Here is a 21,546-nt window from a genome sequence, read left to right as displayed (position 1 = left end):
TTTCTTTCCCTAAAGTTGAGTGATTCCCAGAGTTTTGGGTGCTGAGCCCTTTTCTCCTTCCACCTCTCTTTCCTCAACAGAATATCCAAGCAAGTTCTCATCCTGCTTTAGCCCTGATTTACTCTCTATAATTACCACCTTCTGAAATAACCTTCCAGAAATGATGCAGTAAGACACAGAGTGTAAAGCACAGTCTGAGGTCAGCTCCTGGGCCAGACCTCACTGTACCTTGTATACCTAGATTGTCTCAGTGGTACAGGTGGTGCTGCCCTCTTATTGCTGCCTCTGCATTTGATCCTCACAACTGCTGTGCAAGCTGGCAGAGCAGGTGCTGTTATTCCTGTTTTGCAGATGAACATCTAAAGTCTTGGAGGTTAAGTAACTTGCCTGGGAGAAAAGAATTGGTATCCAGGTCTTTGCAACTCCTGAACACGGGACTCTCCATTTTAATTATTGCTCTTAATTGTTGCTTATGATTTTGGAACTTAAGGCAGTTGGTATGTTTTCAGTATTTCTTCTTAAAGATGGATTCTTTCCGGAGGTAAATCTTTGGAAATCTTTTTGGTTAGGGATTCAGAGCTTCATACATTATTTTATTTTGAGGTTCCTTAATTATTTATTACCTTGAGAAGGCTATTTACATAAAGCAAATATTTTGCTTTAGGAGAGTTTATAATAGTCTACCTTTTATAGGATTCCCTGCTTAAAAGTCAAAACAACTTCTTGGGAATGAGAGTTTTCCAGTCTATGGTTAAGAAAATACTCACAGATTAACTTAATTCATTATCACACCTGGATGGAGTATGATCAGGGCCCAATTTGAGTCCTTCCCACTCTGCACTTCTCTTTTTGCCACAGGGTCACTTACAGCATTACACACTCATGCAGTTAAGATGACAAATCCCATGTGATATATAGTATGGGAATAACATCAACTTGGAGGAACATTTAGTACATTGTTTGAAAATGTGAAGCCGTCACAAGGATGATAGATTGAGCAGCCTACAATTAACCTGAGTTAATATTTGGCAGAGGCAGATGGATAGCTCTTGACATCTAATCTCATGCAGAGTGCTTTATGTTCTTCATAAATAAAGAATAACAAAAACAAATATACTTGAATTCAGCATCTTCTCTGGAACACAGTGTGTTCACCTAATTGTCTTATCTCCATTTCTGAATTGCAAATGTGAGTTTGGTTGCAGCAAGACCAAGCCCAGAAAAACGTGAAGTAGGTGAGGGTGGCTTTCTGCTTCTCAACCATCCTCATTAACTCCTTTCTTCCTCCTCCCAGTGTGCCCCGGCCCCTGCTTCTTGGGTGCCTTTGGCCTGCTAGCTCTCCTCTCATTAAAACGACCTCCCCTGAACCCAGATGGTCATTCAGTTTCACTGCAGTGCAGTTGGATAATGAAGTTTACTGTGTTCTAGCCCCCAGGATTATTTTTGTTTCTCTAGGGGAAAACCTTGGAGAAGATATTTAGGGACCAGGAAGACGTTCCCGGTGGCTATCAAATGATGTTTGGCTCCAAGTTCTCAATTGTTATGCACATCTTGGTTGTAGAATTGTTGAATGCCATGTGGAAGATCTGGGTACCTTTTTTGGTTTACTCATATACTAGATGGAGATAACAAGAAACCTCCCTCCTATGACTGTTGTGAGAATTCAATTAGTCAGTGCATGTAAAAGCACTTGGAATAGTTTGGCAGTTAGGAAAGACTCAGTTCGTTTTTAGATATTCTTCCATCCTCGCCCTTCTCTTCTTTCCTGGGGGAGGCAATGTGGTATAGGAGAAAGAATATGGGCTTGGGAGTTAGGTGATCCTAGGCTCAGATCTAAACTCTGCCATTTGCTAGCTATACGATCACGAGCACATAACCTTTTCTGAACTTTAATTTCCTTTAGTTTAATTGAGGGATAATCAGAGTATCACATATGGTTGTCATGAAAATTAAGTGAGATAATGTGTATGTTATGCCTAGCATGGTGTTTTGTACCTAGCAGACACACATTAGTGAATTACTATTCATGCTAATAAACACAAAAGACATAAATATATTGAAATTCAACAGCGCGATTTTTAAGGTATTGCCTCTTGTAGTCACTTAGCTATGAATGTCAGCTTGTTTGCATTTAGTAAGAGTTTCTAGGCTTATGAGCCATAGGTATCATTTCCTTTCTGTAACTATTTCCCCACTATTCAAAACAAACAAATTAAAAAATCCAATAGTATATATGGATAAAACATTTTAACGAAGTACTAAGGAGGTGTTAATGAGTGGATCGTGGCTATAAAAGAGATGTAATATATGGCAAAACATGAAGCATATGTTAATAAGACCTCAATGAACAAAATAGTAAACAAAATAAAATCTAAAATTCTGTTAAGCAAAATTATGGAGAAAGGTCTTTGAGTTTTAATTTTAAAATTAGCAAACATTGATAATTATTTTTTGCAGCATCTTTCAAGTCTTATTACCACTTAAAATAGTTTATGATTATTTCAAAATATATTTTAAATAATTCTCTTTATATCAGAAAAAAGAATCCTATGTATATACCATATAAAATAATAATATATAATCTACTTTACAATACTTTCAGAGCTGTTTCATTAAATTGGTTCTAGCTGTTTCCATTAAACTTCCTGAGTTTCCTTCTTTCCTTTCTCCATAGAATCAATGGCCAAATCCTTTATATTTGTCCCCTCTTTTTCATTTTTTTCCAGTCTATGCTTGGAACAGAAAATACGATCTTTTGTTTTTGGATTCAGTCCCATTGCCAATACTTTTTACTTTATTATTGCTACGGCCAACTAGCAGGCTTCCCTAACTACAGTCTACAGGCCTCTATTAACCTGCTTTTTCAGAGTCTCCACAATTTGAACTCCACTCAACTTTCCCATTTTTCTGATGATGAAACTGAGGTTTGGGGAAGTTTAGATTGTTGAACACAGTCATACATATCTTTGTGATTTCAAAGTCCTAGGTCTTATCATTAAACCATGGTACTCTTTCCTAAACATGGCTGAACATTTTCCCAATTTTTCTAAGATGAATTTTCCTATCATATATACCTATTAAGCTCTTTACTTCTTCCTAAGGCTGGTATATATCCTACCTTTACCAAAAAACTCTTTGGAATCCGGAACTGATTACATTGCTTTCTATTTACTGTGATCTTGGTAGTTTTATTTTAACATTTATTTTAAGTTCAGGGGTACATGTGCAGGTTTGTTACACAGATAAACTTGGGCCATGGGGGTTTGTTGTACACATTATTTCATCACCCAGGCATTGAGCCTAGTACTCATTAGTTATTTTTCCTGAACCTCTCCCTCCTCCCACCCTCCATCCTTCAATAGGCCCCAGTGTGTGTTGTTCCCCTCTGTGTGTCCATGTCTTCTCACATAATAGTTTGTTCTAATCTCAATGTAGCACTTAATAGTATTTTGCTTTATGTTATTTACTTCTTTCTGTATCCCCAACTAGATTTTAGATTCTTGGATGGCAGTGAGCATGTCTTTTCTGTCTTTTAAAAAAAATTTTTGTTTTCAGATAAAGGTTCTTAGAATTTTCTGTCATATTTAATTATCCTCCCCTTTCACACAAAAATAGTGTTCTCTAAAGTACTTTGACATCAATAGATTTTAAGTCAATGTTAAATACATGGAATTAAAATTTTATTTTAGAAGATAAGCGAGGTTCTGTTTTTAAAGAAATCTAAGTGTGTTTTTTCTGTTCTAATGGCAATTTTTAATGAAAACAGCAATTATTAATTAGGTCTTCTTACATAGAATAATTTTTCTCAACAAGGATATATTCTGTATAGCTAAGAAAAATGTATGCCAAGTTTACTCGTTATTCATCATTTAAATATTTACCAAGTTCCCAACATCTACCACCATAGATAATACAGTTGTCAAAGTGGTACTGAACATAAAATGTAACAGTCCTTGATCTTAAATTATATCAACTAAAATGAATAAACTCTAACAACAACAACAACAACAATGATGACGAAAAGACTCCATGAAAAACACAAGGGATGTTTAAGAAGGTATGTAACTGTTTGAATTACAAACACACTTCCCAAATAAGCTTCTGTGTTACCAACCTTTCCATACATAATAACTGTAGACTTTAGAAAGAAGCAAAATAACTGTTCTAAGGCATTGGAGAAGAAACAAAAGCAGGCAAATACTGGAGAGGTTAGATACTCAGAAGAAGCGGAAGGCAAGAGATTAGTTTACCTTTTTTTTTTTTTTTCAAGCTTTTATCCTGAGACCAGGTCATAGCCAAAGCTGGGTAGGAAGGCCAGAAACTGAATAGAAATCTTACTTGGGGAAAGAGTTTGGGTCAATAACAGCTGCTAGAAACTGAACTGGAATCTTGAAAAGAAGCGAGGCAGAAAGGGTGAGCCTATTTGCTACATATGAACTATGTACTAATCTTTGGATGACCATTGAATTATGCAAGGGAACGGCAGACTTTAACGAGCCCAGCTAAAGGCTTAAAATACTGAGCTTGCTTTGATGCACCTATTGCCAGGGGACAAGTTTACAGTTTGGGCTTAACTAGGTTAGCTGTTGCTTTAAAAAAAAAAAATATATATATATATTATATATAAAACTTTGTATATACTTATCATTTTTTATATATATGCATTTCATTTGAAGAGCATAATAAAATCCAGAGTTTCTACACACATATCCATCACAATTTCTAGCATAAAGTTCAGAATTACTTGTCATATAAAGATTAAAAAAACATGAAGCAGCTTTAAGGAAAAAGAAAATCAACAGAGACTAATTCTGAGATGACACCAAAGTCGAAATCAAAAGATAAGAATTTTAAAAATAATTATGCTTCAGTACTGAAATGAAAATATATTATAATAATGAAAAGATAGAAAACCTTAGTTGGGAGATATAAACTATAAAAAGGAAATAATAGAAATTCTAAAACAGAAAAATAAAATATGTAAAATAAAAAATTCACTGGATGGCTTAGATGCAGAATGGATATGATAAAAGAAAGAATCAGAGAACTTGAAGATAGACCAATAAAAATAATATATTCTGAAGAACAGAGGGAAAACTTTTTTTAAATATATAGTTTTTTTCTAAATAGAGATGGGGGTCTCACTATGTTGCCTAGGCTGGTTGTGGCCTCCTGGGCTCAAGTGATCCTTCTGCCTGGCCTCTCAAAATGCTGAGATTACAGGTATGAGCCACCATGCCTGGCCTATTTTAAAAAATGATCAGAGCCTCAGAGTCCTGTAAACAAATATTAAAATATCCAATATTGGAGAAAAGTAATGAGAGAACGGACTAGAGACGTTATTTGGAGAAATAATGTCTGAAAATTCTTCAATTTTAGCTAAAGATATAAATTTTGTAGTTCAAGAAGTTCAGTGAACTTCAAGTAAAATATTTAAAACATAAACAGCATATTTAGAAACACTACAGTGAAACTGTTGAAAACTAAAGATAAACAGACACTCTTCCAAGCAGTCAGAGAAAAATGACACATTCCATATAAGGGAATAATAATTTGAAGGACCTCAAAGATTGCATCAGAAATAACAGAGGCTAAAAGACAATGGAACAACAATTTCAAAATAATAAATGAAAAAACTATCTACCCAGAATTCCATATCCAGAAAAATCACCTTCAAGAATAAAAATGAGTTCCACTTCTACCTAAGACATAGAAAGCTACAAAGAGCATTAATACCATCCTAAAAATAAGGAAGTGTCATATAAATGACAAAAGTATAACTTTCCTTGAACCCAGAACACTAAGTTCACAGGGCAGAACAAATAGCTATAAATCTAAGAAACGACAAGCTCCTTCAAATAGCAATGATATGGGAGCACTGACTCACCTGGGAAAAGCACACGAAGAAGGAATAAAGAAGAAATAGAATAAATACAAAATATCTAGAAAGGTGGTAGATTTAAATGACTACACCAATAATTACATCAAATATAAATGTTCCAGCTACAACAATTTAAAGAGATTGACAGGATAGAAAAGCAAGACCCAAGTATGTATTATCCATAAGAAATACACTCTTTTTTTTTTTTTTTTTTGGAAGCAGGGTCTTGCTCTGTTGCCCAGACTTGAGTACGGAGGCATGGATCTTGGCTCACTGCAGCCTCAACCTCCTGGGGTCAAGTGATAGTCCCATCTCAGCCTCCCAAGTAGCTGGGTCTGGCAAATTTTGCACTTTTTTTTTTTTTTTAGAAGCGGGGTCTCACCATGTTGACCAAGTTGGTCTCAAACTGCTGAGCTCAAACACTACACCTGCCTCAGCCTCCCAAAGTGTTGGGATTACAGGCATGAGCCACCATACATTTTAAATGTAAATCATATATATGTTAAGAATAAAGTAATGGATAAAGATATGCCATGCAAATACAAATTTTTTAAAACCTAGAGTGGCTATTTGGATATCAAACAAAATAGACTTCAGAATAAGGAATATTACCAAGGATAAAGATGACTATTACATAACAACAAAAAGGTCAATTCACAAAGATGTCATAAAACCCCCATATATATGGGCACCTGAAAACATAGCTTCAAATACCAGAAGCAAACCTGATATAAATGAGAGAAGAAATAGACATATCCATAATAATAGTTTGAGAATTCAACATTCCTGTCTCAGTAATCAATTGAACAAGTTGGCAGAAAATCAATAAGGAAACGCGAAACCTGAACAGCACAAGCAAGTTGAGCTAACTCATGTTTGCAGAACAATCCATACAACAACAACAAAATGCATAATAAAAATCTAAAAATTATTCATATATATAGCAATGAAAAGTCGGAAATTGAAATTAAAAACAGTTCCAACACAGTTTATAACAATTTATAGCATAAAAGCCATGAAACAGTTTTAAATATAAAATACGTGCATGATCATATGCTTGAAACCCCAAAATATTCATGAGAGAAATTAAAGAAGACCTAAATAAATCTAGAGATAAACTTTTCATGGATTAGAAGACTCAATAATGTTAAGACATCAGTTCTCTCCAAATTGATCTATAGGTTTAATGCAATCCCAATCAAAATATTAGCAGCATATTTTTGTAGAAACTGACAAGCTAATTCTAAAATTTATATCAATAAGCAAACAAACTAGTATAGTACAAACAATTTTAAAAAAGAATGTGGTTGGAAGACTGACATTACTTGATTTCAAAACACATCATAAAGCCACTGTCATTAAGACAGTGTATATTGGAGAAAGAATATATGCACAGACCAATGGAACAGAATTGAGTCTAGAATATACGTGGTCAATTTGATTTTCAGCATAGGTGCAAAGGCAATTCACTGGAAGAAGGAGTTTCAATAAATCATGCTGGAACAACTGGACATCCAGGTACCAAAAAATAATCCTTGACATATACTTTATATCATATATATAGTTGATGCAAAATGGATCATAAACCTATAATCTAAAACTATAAAAATGTGTAGCATAAAACAGAAATAATAAAATTGAAAATAATCTTTGTGACCATTAGCCAGTCATGGTTAATGGAGACTCAGGAGGCTGAGGCGGGAGGATGGTTGGAGTTCACGAGTTTGAGGTTGCAGTGAGCTGTGGTTGCCTTCAGCTATGGTTATGTCACTGCACTTCAGCCTGGGTGACAGAGTAAGATTCTGTCTCTAAAAAAAAAAAAAAAAAGAAAAAAGTTATAATAAAAAGCAAAAAAAGTCTTTGTGTCCTAGGACAAGGCAAGGATTTCTTAGAATTTCCTAGACATAACATATGAAGCATAAACTATGAAAGAAAAAATTGAAGTTAAACTTTAGCAAAATGGAAAACTTTGCTCTTTGAAACACACCGTTAAAAAGTCAAAAGACAGTCCAGAGACATCATAAGTTATTAGATAAATTAAAATTGATACACGAGATACCACTACACACTTATTTGAACACACTTACTTTTTATGTCCATACCGAAGAACGGGGAGCAACAGGAATTTTCATACGTTACTGGTGAAAATGTATAATGGTACAGGCACTTTTGAAAACACTTTGGTAGTTTCTTATGTAGTTAAATAAAAACTTATCATCTAATCCAGCAAACCCATGCCTAGGTAGTTACCTAAGAGAAACGAAAAGTTTTTTTATACAAAAACCTTTATGTGAGCATTTTAGCATCTTTATTTATAATTAACAATTGCTAAAAACTGAAAACAATTCAAATATCCTTTATCTGGTGAATAGACGAACTATGTATAGCTACACAATGGAATACTACTTAGCAATAAAAAGGAACAATCTGCCGATACACGCAACAACACGCATGAGCCTCATATGCATTAAGCTCCTTGAACTAGGCCAGACTCCAAAGACTACCGACTATTTGATTTCATTTATATGACTCCATTCCAGAAATGGCAAAACTATGAGGACAGAGAATACCTCAGTAGTTTATAGGGACTGGGGAGGGAGAAGTGGTTGACTATATATGGGCATGATGGCAACTTGGATATATTCTGTATACTGATTATGGTAGTGTTTACATGACTATATGCATTTGTCAAAAATCATAGTGTATACAGAAGGCGTGAATTTATATTGTATGTAAATTATAAAATTATTCCTCAATACACCTCACTTTAAAAAAGATAAAGATAGTTTCAGATAAAAGAATACTAAGAAAATCCATTGCTGGCAAATCTACACTACAAGCCATGCTAAAAGAAATTATTTAGAATGAAGGCAAATGAAAGCAGATGTAAATTTAGACTTACAGGATGGAGTGAAGAACCTCGGAAATAGTAAATATGTGGGTAAGTGTAAAAGACTATTTTTTCCTCTGTATTCCTTTAAAATACATAATAGTTTCAAGGAAATAAAAATATATTAATGTGAGATTTACAATGTGTGTAGATGCAGTGCATATGACAACATTAAGAGTGGGCCAAGAGCTTTGAAAGGACCCATGCAGTTCCAATATTTCTACATTTCACACAAATTGTTAAAATGTTAACTTTAAGAAGCCTGTAAAAAGGATGAGTACTCTAATCCCTAGAGTGACCATTTAAAAATAAGACAACAAGGTATAGATAAAAAGCCAATGTATATATTTGATCCGGTTTCGAAGGATGAAAAGATATTTAGCAGGTAAAAAAGAGAAATGTATTTCAGGCAAAGGAAATAGTATATAGTAAATTCCACTTACCTTACTTTTTCATTCTTAGGACTTCCATAGTTCATATTTACATCATGAACCTCACAATTATAGTACTCATGGTTTAAATATTATTATGTCTCAGACTACAAACTTCTTGAGGCCAGTTTCCATGCAGTTCTTTTTTTGCATCTTCAACCCTTAGCATAGTGCTGAGTGTTGGGCACATAGTAAGGACTATGAAGATATTGACAGATAATCTAATACTCTATCAACATTTATGGGTTTCTTAGTTTTTACACGTGAAGGAAGGAAGGAAGCTAATATTTATTAGCCACTGACTACATGCCAGGCTCAATGTTAAGGTTTTACATGTATTCTTTCATTCAGAGACATTAATCAGACAGTGGGATGTATTTGGAAGGTGAAAGTATTAAGAAAAAGGATATTAACATAGACTTCAATATAACGAATCAGGAATAATTGAAGAGGATGCCTCGAATGGGATCTGATCACTCACTAGATCCTGAGGGGGAAGGAGAGAGAGAAGACATTCTGCTTCCGAAGCCTCTCTTTTTATGAGTTCCTGGTGGGTATAACATGCCACTGGGCAGTAATGATATCCACACTTTATTGCTTGCATTGTGCTGGCATTTATCAGGAACCTCTTCTTAAAAGAGGCAGTATGTGGACAGTGGAGACAGCAGGATCTTTTGAGTCCTGTGAAACTTCCCCACCCTGGTTCTGCATGTTACTAAGCACGTGACATTAGACAAGTTTCTTAAGCTCTTGAAGTTTTAAATTTTCTTTTCTTTTTTTTTTTCTTTTTTTTTTTGTTGAGACGGAGTCTCACTCTGTCGCCCAGGCTGGAGTGCAGTGGCCGGATCTCAGCTCACTGCAAGCTCCGCCTCCTGGGTTTACGCCATTCTCCTGCCTCAGCCTCCCGAGTAGCTGGGACTACAGGCGCCCGCCACCTCGCCCGTCTAGTTTTTTGTATTTTTTAGTAGAGACGGGGTTTCACCGTGTTAGCCAGTATGGTCTCGATCTCCTGACCTCGTGATCCGCCCGTCTCGGCCTCCCAAAGTGCTGGGACTACAGGGTTTTAAATTTTCTTAGCTATAAAATGGATACACTAATAGCTACCTCATAAGATTACATAAGATATTAGATACAAGTTTCCTAGCCTACAAAAATGCTCAATAAGCCTCCCTCTCCTGTTCTGCTTTCTGCCTATGTACAACCTGTTGGAACTGAAAAATTTGGAATTACTAGACATGACCAATAAATAAAAAGTGTATTTCTTTGGCAACGTTCTGTATTACAGAAATTTTGTTTTCTCAAAAGTCAAGTCCTGTTGATATTGTAGTGTTAGTTATTCGACATATTCTTGGAAGACTAACATTGTTTATAGATGCTTCAGTTTGCAAACCTAAAAAAAAAATCCAGATAGAGGGCCAGACACAGTGGCTCACACCTGTAATCCCAGCACTTTGGGAAGCCAAGGTGAGCGGATTGCAAGGTTAGGAGATCGAGACCATCCTGGCTAACACTGTGAAACCCCCCGTGTCTACCAAAAAAATACAAAAAATTTAGCCTGGCATGGTAGTGGGCGCCTGTAGTCCCAACTACTTGGGAGTCTGAAGCAGGAGAATGGCGTGAACCCGGGAGGTGGAGCTTGCAGTGAGCCAAGATCAGCCACTGCACTCCAGCCTGGGTGACAGAGCCAGACTCTGTAAAAAAAAAAAAAAAAAAAATCCAGATAGAGAAATTGTCATTCCTTAATCATGAAGGATATCAACATGAATCCTGAAATTCAGAACTCCTTGGTTTCAGTTCTTTTGCTTAAGTCACTAAATCACTTTTTCCTCTCAATGCCAAAAAAGAGGTGTTTGTATAGAAGGAAATTAATATTCTCTTTCTCAGTTTCAGCAAGAAGCACATTTATTATATGTTCAACAAAGTTGTATTCACCTTTCCAACTTAAAAATATTTGAGGGGTTTCATTATATTTTGAGAAATTATTCATCAATCAGGGATTTAGCAGCCACCAAAAGAACTCCACAATTAATCTTTTATAATATGGGTGTGACTTATAATCTCTACACTAAAAAATTGTTAAATGTAAGGAAAAGCTGTTCATAAACTATAATATTTCTTGGCAAAGAAAAACTGCTTTGTGTTTTTAAAGATATGGTTGAGAATTTAAATGAGAGCTACATGCTTGAAATTAGTGCCAGATGCAACACAATTCAAGCACAATTCGCTAACTGCATCAGATATTTCACTATGATTTAGTAAAAGGTATCCAACAATTCTACATTTCATAGAAATCTCACAAACACAAGTATTTCATTCACAAAACTCATGGCTTGGCAGGCTTCCAGGGCAGGAATTTGCTGGAAGAAAGGTAAATTTATTGATTAACATAAATCAAAGGACTGACATTTTCCCTAGAAAACTGACAAAACAATAATATTCAGAAACTGAAGTTCTTACAACCAGAGTGAGAAGAAAAGTCTGAGCTATTATTTACATTTATTATAGGCATCCAGTAATGTGATAAACAATTAGGTAGTTAAGAATTCTCAAATCAGCATTGAGAAACTTAATTTTAAAATGTTAGATATTTTTGAAATAGGATTTTCCAAAAACCTTTGCAATGAAAACTGGTGTTTGTAAATCTTTGTAGTAGTTATAATTACATGCCACCTCTCTCCCTTGCATTTACTAATATATGCACTAAATAATGAGCATTCTTTGATGGGATCTATATAGAAACAATTGAGTTTTACTTTTTGTTTTTGGTTTTCCTTTGAGATGAAGTTTCGCTCTGTCACCCAGGCTGGAGTGCAGTGGTGCCATCTCAGCTCACTGCAACCTCTGCCTGCCGGGTTCCAGTGATTCTCATGCCTCAGCCTCCCGAGTAGCTGGGATTACAGGCACGCGCCACCATGCCCAGCTCATTTTTGTATTTTTAGTAGAGATGGGGTTTTAGCATGTTGGCCGGGCTGGTCATGAACTCCTGACCTCAAGTGATCCACCTGCCTCAGCCTCCCAAAGTGCTGGGATTACAGGCGTGAGCCACCGTGCCTGGCCCCAGATCATTCTTAAATATACAAACATTAATTCCTTCCTACCCCATGCCTCAGTTCTTCCCCCTCTACTATCTCTTTTCCCATTCTGGTTACACTTCTACCATCAGCAATTATTGCGAGCTGAATATTTGTGCACCCCTACAATTCCTATCTTAAAGCCATAACCCACAGTGTGGCTGTGTTTGGAGATGTGGCCTCTGAGGCAGTAATTAAGGTTAAATAAGGTCAGAAGGGTAGAACCCTGATCCAACAGGATTAGTGTCCTTTTAAGTACAGAGAAAAGACACTGGAGAGCTCTCCGAACAGTGCACTCAAAGAAAAGGTGATGGGAACATAACAGGGTGAGGGTGGCTGCCTACCAGGCAAGAGAAGAGGCCTCAAACAAAACAAAACAAACACAACAAAACCTACTTTGCTGGCATCTTGATCTTGGACTTGCCAGCATTTAGAATCGTGAGAAATAAGTTCCTGTTGCCTAAGCTACCTTGTCTGTAGTATTTTACTATGACAGCCTGAGCAGATGAAGAGCAATTAAGAGGCCTGATGCAGTTACAATAGCACTCTTAGGCACACCTTTTTGTTAACTGTTTAACTTTTTAAAGATTTGGATTCAAGGAAAATCCTATTGAGAAGCTGAAGAGATTCAGCCAAAAGAGTTTTATACAGATCCTTAACTCATTCAGCCTTGCTTCTACTTTAGAATCAGAGAATGTGAACAGGAAGATGGACCTCAGTGATCCTAACTTGTTGATTCAGGTTTTACTATGATGCTGGGGTTATATAAAACTGCTCTCTAAACTTGGTGCATCTTCTAGAAGATGTTGGCAGTGAGGCAGTGTAGTGGATAGTTGAGTAATAGGCTTAACCATCCGTTGATGCGAAATTGAGATATATTGCTGAGTGCAATGCAAAATTTTATACACATTTAGCTTTCTTTGAAGGAAGACATTATTGGTAATGTTAACAGCAAAAAACAGCTGAGATTGAAAATTAGCGTGGGCCAGGTAACATTTTTGTTTTGTTTTGTTTTTTTCTTTTGAGACGGAGTCTCGCTCTGTCGCCCAGGCTGGAGTGCAGTGGCCGGATCTCAGCTCACTGCAAGCTCCGCCTCCCGGGTTCCCGCCATTCTCCTGCCTCAGCCTCCCGAGTAGCTGGGACTACAGGCGCCCGCCACCTCGCCCGGCTAGCTTTTGTATTTTTTAGTAGAGATGGGGTTTCACCGTGTTAGCCAGGATGGTCTCGAACTCCTGACCCTGTGATCCGCCCGTCTCGGCCTCCCAAAGTGCTGGGATTACAGGCTTGAGCCACCGCGCCCGGCCTCAGGTAACATGTTAAAGTCTTTATGTGTACAGCAGCCTCCCTTATCCACAGAGAATACCTTCCAAGATCCCCCAGTAGATGCCTGAATCCTGGAATAATGGCGAACCCCATATATGGTTTTTCAATCTGATAACCAAGATAGCTACTAAGTGACTGAGAACCTGGTGGCATAACAGCATGCATATATACTGGACAAAGCGATGATTCACACTGCAGGATATTTCATCAGGATACCCAGAATGGGATTGCAATTAAACATTTGAATTGCTTATTTCTGGAATTTTTTTCTTAATGTGTTTGGACCTTGGTTGACTCCAGGTAACTGGAATCAGGCTAAGAGAAGCCACAGATGAGGGAAGCCTACTGTATTTTCTTTTTTTTTTTTCGAAACAGGGTCTGGTTCTGTCGCCCAGGCTTTTCTTATACAATCATCACAAAATTAGCAAATAGGTACACTTAATGTGATTCTTATTATAAAAGATTTCGGAAAATGCAAATATTTCTAAAATAGCCCTATTCCCATCCCTATCACATAGGATATTTTATCTTCTTCACAGTGGTTTTCTCGTTTTTGTTTTTTGTTTCCTTATTTTCTATGTTCCCCAAGTACCACCTTCAGGGCATAACACAGTGCCTGCCACAAAAAAGAAAAAAGAAGTTCGGTAAACTTTTGGTCCAGTCAGCGCCATCACCAGATGGTAAGCGCCACGAGGGCAGGAGTCTGCCCGTTTTCTGCTAACCAGAGATTGGCATGATGCCTGGTACAAAGTAGACGCCCAATAAATAGGTGAAGAAAGAAAAAAAAATAAAAAAAGGAAGAGAGGGAGGGGAATGGATGAAATGAATGAAGACGTTTGCAGAAGAGCCTAGAAAGAAAGCACTCTGCAACATTCTCCCTTCTGGTGGCATCAACTCTTAGTTCAAGGTCTATGTCAGTCCTTTCCTCGCCCAGACACATTGGCCGACAGCAGGGAATGAAGAAAGAACAAAGTCTTTTAAAATGTTCGGAAGAAAGAAATAACGGCAAGAGAAAAGAGAGAAAAAAAAGGAAGGAACCACCTCCTTTGGACGGACTAAAAAGGCACGCCCCACGAGGCCGGTTGCCAAGGCGACCCTAGGACCAGAACGGCCCCAGCCCATTGGCTGAGACGCAGGAGCCAATGAGAAGGCGCGATGTTGACGGGGTCTTAAGATGGCTGCTGGGCGACCCTTTCCTGACAGGTGAGTACGGCTTACGGAGGGTTGGTTACCCGCCGGCTCGGGCTCCGGCATGATGAGTTGGGAGGGCCTCTTGCCAGCAGCCGAGGGAGGCGGTATGGGCGGCCTCATAGCTCCTCGGCCGAGCCTCCCGGAGCAGGCTAGAAAAGCCCCCGGCCCGGGGCCGTGAAAGCGACGGCGGGGCCACCCTCAGCCTTCCTCGGAAGGGGCGTCGCAGCGGCCTCCCCAGCCTGTTATGAGGGAGGGTTTCTCCGTCCCACTCCAGTCAGAGTGAGCGGGGATTGAGGAGGTTTTCGATAGGGGAAACAGGCTCATGTTTACAGTTGCTGTATCCCGGAAAACAGCTCCAGTTAATGGGACTGCCAGCAGGCTAGACATCCTTCGCCGGAAACTGCAGCGCATAGTTCTGTGCCCGAGAGGGGATTCTGCCTGTTTTGGCATTGGAGTGGGGCATTGCCGCCAGAAAGCCTGCAGAATTCCCGGTTGTGCAGCCAAGCGGGAACAGGTGTACCTTACTAGACCCATCCTCTTGCAATCTTGGAGCTTGTAAGTATTCTCACAGCGGAATCGACTTAAAATGAGCCTTGAACTGTTAACTTGGTTTATTGTCTTTCCATGCAGGATCTTGGGTCTGGGAAAATGTTTTTCAGGCCAAGTAAACGAACACTGTCTTTAATCAAAACAGTTGCATACATGCAAAATCTTGCTAAATAAGTAGGTTTTCTGGATTGGCCGATTGTCAACCTAAATTCGCTCTCAGGCCTGTAATTCAGTTGTCCTTTCTGTACCTTTTTTGAGAAAAGGAGCACATTCATTTCATAAAAGTAAATAGGATATTTACGTTAATGTTGATGTTAACATGCTTGAAAACAGTAACCATTTTTAAGTCACCGACACTGATTATGATGTAAATTACAACCTTCAGATTGTTAAATGTTGTGGCTTATAATTAGTATATAAGTGAAATTAATTTTAGATCAGATGAAGTTCAGGCTTCTGGGATTACTTCTAATCAAATACAAAATATGGGAAATAAGCCTTATACGATGAAAATGGAATTTAAATTCTGGAATAGAGACAGAAAACATTTACCCATCGAGCTGCTCAAATAATATCTTTTGAGTTTTGGTTATAAGCAGCTGCCTGGTTGTCCAGAAAATATGACATTATTACTCAAACCTCTGACTGTGACTTTGACTTTGATGTATGTATCTTAGTATAGCGTCTTACATAGCTTTCTGTACTCAAAAAGTACAGAGAAAGAATTCTTAACCAAATTTAACAAGTCTGTGATTATAGGCTAAGATCGTTCTCAGACCCAGTCTCAAATCCTTGTCCCTGCTTACAACGCTGCCCTGTAAAAGTTCATAATCCAAAGCCATGGGGCTATTTTTGTAAAACAAGTGGATCAGAATGCATTAGGCAAGTCAGTTATCCCATCTGTAAATTGGGGGTGGGGCGGGCAGGGGAGGGGCAGATATAGATAGTAATTCCTAGTGGAAGGTTTGTTGTGAAGATTAATGGTAAACCAAGGCCTGCCACACTGTCTGTATGCCATGTGTAGCAGTGACTTGCTTTGTTTCCCCTTTCTGGTTCTTGTGTTTCCTGTTGTAACTAGGGTTCCTTCCCCTTCTCAGTGTCCTGAAGTGTACAGCATCTCTCGGAAAACATTCTCTTGGCTGAGTTGCTAGTTAGAGGAGAGAAACCTTATCTACTGGGATACTGGGCTCTAATCAGGATTGCAGTCCTGGAGAGAATGAAGTGATACATCCAGGAGTGAGATGACTCTGGGCATTTGGGGCACTTATAATATCAAAATCTTAAAGAGACACTTTAGAGCTATAAGACATCTCAAAGATCATTTGATCAAACCTTTATTTTATAGCTTAAGAATGGAGGCCCAGACAAATGCAGTGACTTTTAATTATGTTGCTCAGGACTAGAAACCATCTTCCAACTTTGAAAACTCTTTTCCCCTGTAATCAGTTCACAGTCTAGAACAGTTTTTATTGTAATTTGATTTCTCCCTGGCTGCTCTATTTTGAAAGATTGTGTCTACTAAACCTTATTTATGAATTTTTTTTCTGATAAAAATCAGGCCTATAACTACCATTGAACCTCTGATTATCATGTGGTGAAGAATAGTGCTTCACTAAATTTGTCTTTTCCTGTAACGGTGAATGGTACTGTCTCACTGAGGGGAAAAATAAAATAGTTTGGACTTTTTGAAATTAGCTTAGAGACTCTTGTTACTATATTCATACTTAGATTAGGAACTACTGAACTGTACCCCATTTTTGAGTCATTGTTATCTGACCAAGTATGATAACTAATGACGATGGGTGGTTTTCAAGGACAAACAAACAGACAAAAAAACCCTAGTTATTCAGACTAGGACAATATATAAATATTTTCAGTTCGTGGCAAATTGTGTTAGCCCAGGACTAAAGACGTGTTCTGCATAGTACACACAGAAGGTCTTTGAGGATAATTATGGGATGGAATAAATCTTAACTCTAGAGGTGGAGGGTGTGTAAAATGAAGAAGGTGATATTCAAAACCATAGAGAGAAAAAGGATTCTGAGTCATTTACATTTTCCTTGGGGCGAAAATGATTAAATTGAAAATTATTTGGGTTGCAGGGTAAAAAAAACGAAAGCTTATGAATTAATACGTTGGCTGTTACATGGACTTGGCTATAATCTATAGTAAAAAGATTTAAGTTTCTGTTTCTCTGATATTCCACGTCTCTTGAGACTGGCTGAGTGAATTTTCACAGTTAAAGGGTAACTTGGGATTATCTGCCTTAAAATAAAGAAATACACTCTGAAAGACATGAGTAAGAGACACAGATAATCATCCTCCACAGCAGCCAAAAGAGGAATAACAGGAGGCCTAACATGGTGCCAGTTGGAAACTTCGTGAATGACAACTATATGCTATGAATAGAAAGACTATTTTCAAACTTGAGTCCAAAGCAAAAGTCACTAAGCAGCCACTCCATATTGGCTGATCTGTAATTGGGCTGCTGCTTACACGGGCAACTCCATTTTGCAGGCTGCACAGTGAGTGGCAGCAGTTATCCATGTTTATCAGTGACTGCTCAGTCTCCCTTGTATTTGGTTTTTTGAGAGTCACGGGAAAATGGCACATGGCTTTAAAGGTTTTCAGGAGTGGAGTTCACAAACTATCTGATTTGGATTTTGCCTAGATTTAGAGGTGGATTCCACTTTTTTCAAGCTATTTTAATTTTTTTTCCTTTGGGTACACTCAAGAAATTACCATACCAGGCAGATGCCATATCAGCAGGAGCTAAAAATACATAATTTTGAGAAAATTTAAAAAGCCATAAAAAATGCCTAACTACTTGAAGGCTGATTAGCAACAACAACAGCAAAAATCTTGCCTTCTTTGGGGCAACTGAGACTGTTCCCCAGAGGGAGGTATGTTTGGGTGCCCAGAGCATAGACTTATCACCCTGCAGAGATGCCAGAACAGTGGTTTGGTGGGAGACCTGTGTCACTGCCCACTGGAGAGGCATATGTATTTCATGAGCAGTCACATCTGAAGTCCGGGTCAAGGAATACTTGGCTCAGAAATTGAACAGAAACTTGCCATGTGTGTAGATGTCATTTCATGAGGCTAGGGATTTTTGCCTGTTTTATATACCTCTGTCCCCAGAGTCTTGAAGAGTGTCTGGCACACAGATGGGCATGTAAAACATTTTATGGACAGGAAGGGAAACAGTTATTTCTAACATAGACTCCAGTGATGCTAAGAAATCCAAACCTGGAATTTGTTACTGTTTTAAGTCCTTAAATGATAATGAGCCTAAAGGTATATTATGTGCCGGTGGCCAAATCATACTGGAACTTATTACTGCTTCCTTCCCCTTGCTCTCAGAACAGGAGAAATCTTTTTCATTAATAGCATGATACCTATTTTTCAATATTGTCGTATTTTACATGATGTCTTTTGTGCTCTCAGAGTATCTCAAGAGTACTTCTGTCCCAACTTTAAAAATCCACAGACAGGTTTAGGGATAGATCTGGGTTTTATGGGGCCTGGAGCTCATATAACTTTGGGTCTCTTCGTTTAAAAAAAGAAATGCAAATTCTGAAAGTACAGTACTTTGAAAGGACCTGTGCAAATGAGGAATCTTGGAGCTTAGGTTACCATTATCTTCCTGGTAATTTGCCCTCATTTTATTGCTCCATTCAGAAAACTAAACACTAATATTTGTTACAGACACTTCACCTCAGATTGTGACTGTCAAGGAAGCAAATGATGGCATCAGTTGCTAAGTGAGTGCACCACAATTATTAGAAACTTCAAAACTATCTTACGAACCCAGTCACTCATAATAGAAATGATAAAAATGTAATACATGGCCATAGAAATAATAATAGCAAAGAGAACTTAACATTTATTGAGCCCCTAGGACCTCCTAAACACTATGTTGAGGGGCTTATCTCATTTAATCCTCAGAATAACCCTATAAGCAGTATAATTATCCCTGCATTACAGATAAAGAAATCGAGGGTCAGAGATGTTAAATGATTTCCTCATACTACTAGTAGTGGCAGAGTCAAGATTCTAGTTGGAGCAATTAGATGCCAGAGTCCTTCCTCATAAAAAGCCAACAGAATATTTGGTGAGGATATTTCAGAGAGCCAGCAACTGATGAGGCTGGACCAAAGTCACAAAAAGTAAGATCTGATTCTTTGGACCTGGAAGGAAGTCTTGAAAAGATAACATAAATCTGTTATCGCAAAATCCCTGATGTGTTTGTCTCAGAGAGAATGGTGGTGTTTTTTTTTTGTTTGTTTGTTTTTTAACTAGGTTAATCACAATATGGGACAGAAAACTGCAAAACAGATTTCCGTCCTTCCATTTTATTCCTTTAGGTTGATAGTAAATCATGAGCGGTACAACCAGCTTTTTTATTTTAAGCATCTTTTGAAGGAACTGGTTTTGACTCAATATATGTGCTAAAATAGACTGTGCCATGGAGATCAATAGTGAATATGTACTTGAGTATTATACTTTTAGCAAATGATAACAATTTTGCTATTTTATGACGTTTTATTAAACTTAATGGTTCTCTCTACCAATGGACTGTATAGTTAATGCTAAATATTATCTTGAACTTTATCATTAGTTTCCCAAATATAGTATTGTTACTTTAAAAGCTGTACATTTTGTTAAATTGTTAGGATTATATTTCATTTAATATTATTTTAGCAAACAATATTAAACTAAAAGTAGGATATCCTTTTTACTACCATACCTTCCTACAGCTACTTACATAGCTTAAAAATTTTCCTTTAGTTGTTTTCCTACTCCTTAGACAATACGCCCTCTGGAAGCTTGGTCCGTTAAATATAGGTGAAACATGTAGTTTTATTCTCTAATTGGTATAGCTTCAAATATGATATTTTAATCCTAAATTGCTTGCAAAGTATGTTGTTAGGTTTTTAACATTCTTGAGCAGTGTGTTACTGAATTTCATGTTTTTTTAGACAAAGCTACTCATGTATTAGAGAATTAAGGCTCTATTTTCTTTACCTGTAGGTGTGTGTTGTAACAAACTTGTTTAAATAGCTTTTAAATTTCTAAACTTTTTTTTTTTACTTACACAAGTGAAGATTTTAATTATTTTAATATGATGAGTTCATTCTATACCATCTTAGATGGAAAAAAAAAAAGTTTAGATGGACTGTTTCCAAACTATTGTTATAATTATTAGGCACCTAGAATGTCTTCTAATGGTCTTAAAATTATTTCTATGGCTATTCTACATGTGTAAATTAATCTTTTTCCTCATAGAAGAAAAGATGTGGAGTGGGCTGCTACCTCCTGGCCTAAATGAAAGTGATGCTGAGTCAAACTCTGAAGATGAAGCTACGTTGGAGAACTCTGGACTTAACTTACAGGAAGATAAAGAGGATAAGAGCATCAGAAAAACAGAAATCATAAATTTCTCAACAGATGAACCACAAACTGAAACAGAGTCAAATGTAAATGCCTATGAAGAATGTCCTTCTGGAATTCCCGTAGATATGTGGAATGTAGGTTTTCTCTGAAATGCTCTTGCTACAGCCTGTGTGTGTACACAGCCCTCATTGTGTCTCTGCCCTGGTCAGAATGTGCATGTGTTCTTGGGACTTAACAGGGAGGCAGATGGACTCAGAATGCTTTTACTGTTCTCTGAGGCATTGGCCACTTAGATACTTGCTTTTATTTTGTTTTGTTTTTCATAGAAAGACAAAGGAAAAAAAAAAAAACAAACCCAAACCACTATGTAGGATTAGCTGTTTGCCTAGCGTGGTACATGAGGAGTTTCTGTCTTTATTTTATCTTTTATTTATCTTTTTTGTTATCTACATGAGCTTCACTCTCAAATTATGAAATGACTTATTTCAAAACAAGTGAATATCAAAACTCAGGTTGTGAGTCTCAGAGAATAGAGCATCTCAAGAACTGACTACCATCACTAAATTAGTATCTTTATACATGCTGAAATATAATTGTTGTATTACTTCATTATTTTTTAAATGCATGTTTTTCTGGAAAGTGTATTTGCTTCTCAATATTTTTTTCTTTTACATAGAAAATTTCAAGAATTGCATAAAAAACATACTGACAGAAAAGCACAACCTCAATGATTCAGAGCGGAAGAAAAAACAGGAAAACGCTCCAAAAGGTGTTTTTTGTTTTAATTCAGGTTGTTGTTAGTGTACTAATGCT

General features: G+C 37.3%; 1 protein-coding gene across 1 annotated transcript; it reads left to right on the top strand.

Moving 5' to 3' along the window:
- Window positions 1–14,724: 14,724 nt before the first annotated feature.
- Window positions 14,725–21,476, top strand: LOC108513862 (protein FAM204A-like). Its single transcript, XM_017849780.1, has 3 exons — window positions 14,725–14,799; window positions 20,626–20,867; window positions 21,411–21,476. The coding sequence occupies exons 1-3, from the start codon at window positions 14,739–14,741 to the stop codon at window positions 21,462–21,464; spliced, it is 357 nt and encodes a 118-aa protein (XP_017705269.1). The 5' UTR covers window positions 14,725–14,738; the 3' UTR covers window positions 21,465–21,476.
- Window positions 21,477–21,546: the final 70 nt, after the last annotated feature.

The sequence above is a fragment of the Rhinopithecus bieti genome, unplaced genomic scaffold, assembly GCF_001698545.2.
Source record: "Rhinopithecus bieti isolate Rb0 unplaced genomic scaffold, ASM169854v2 scaffold_33066, whole genome shotgun sequence".
In the NCBI taxonomy this organism is placed as follows: Eukaryota; Metazoa; Chordata; class Mammalia; order Primates; family Cercopithecidae; genus Rhinopithecus; species Rhinopithecus bieti.
Note: the sequence above shows the minus strand (reverse complement) of the source record. Positions and strands in the feature narration are given on the sequence as shown.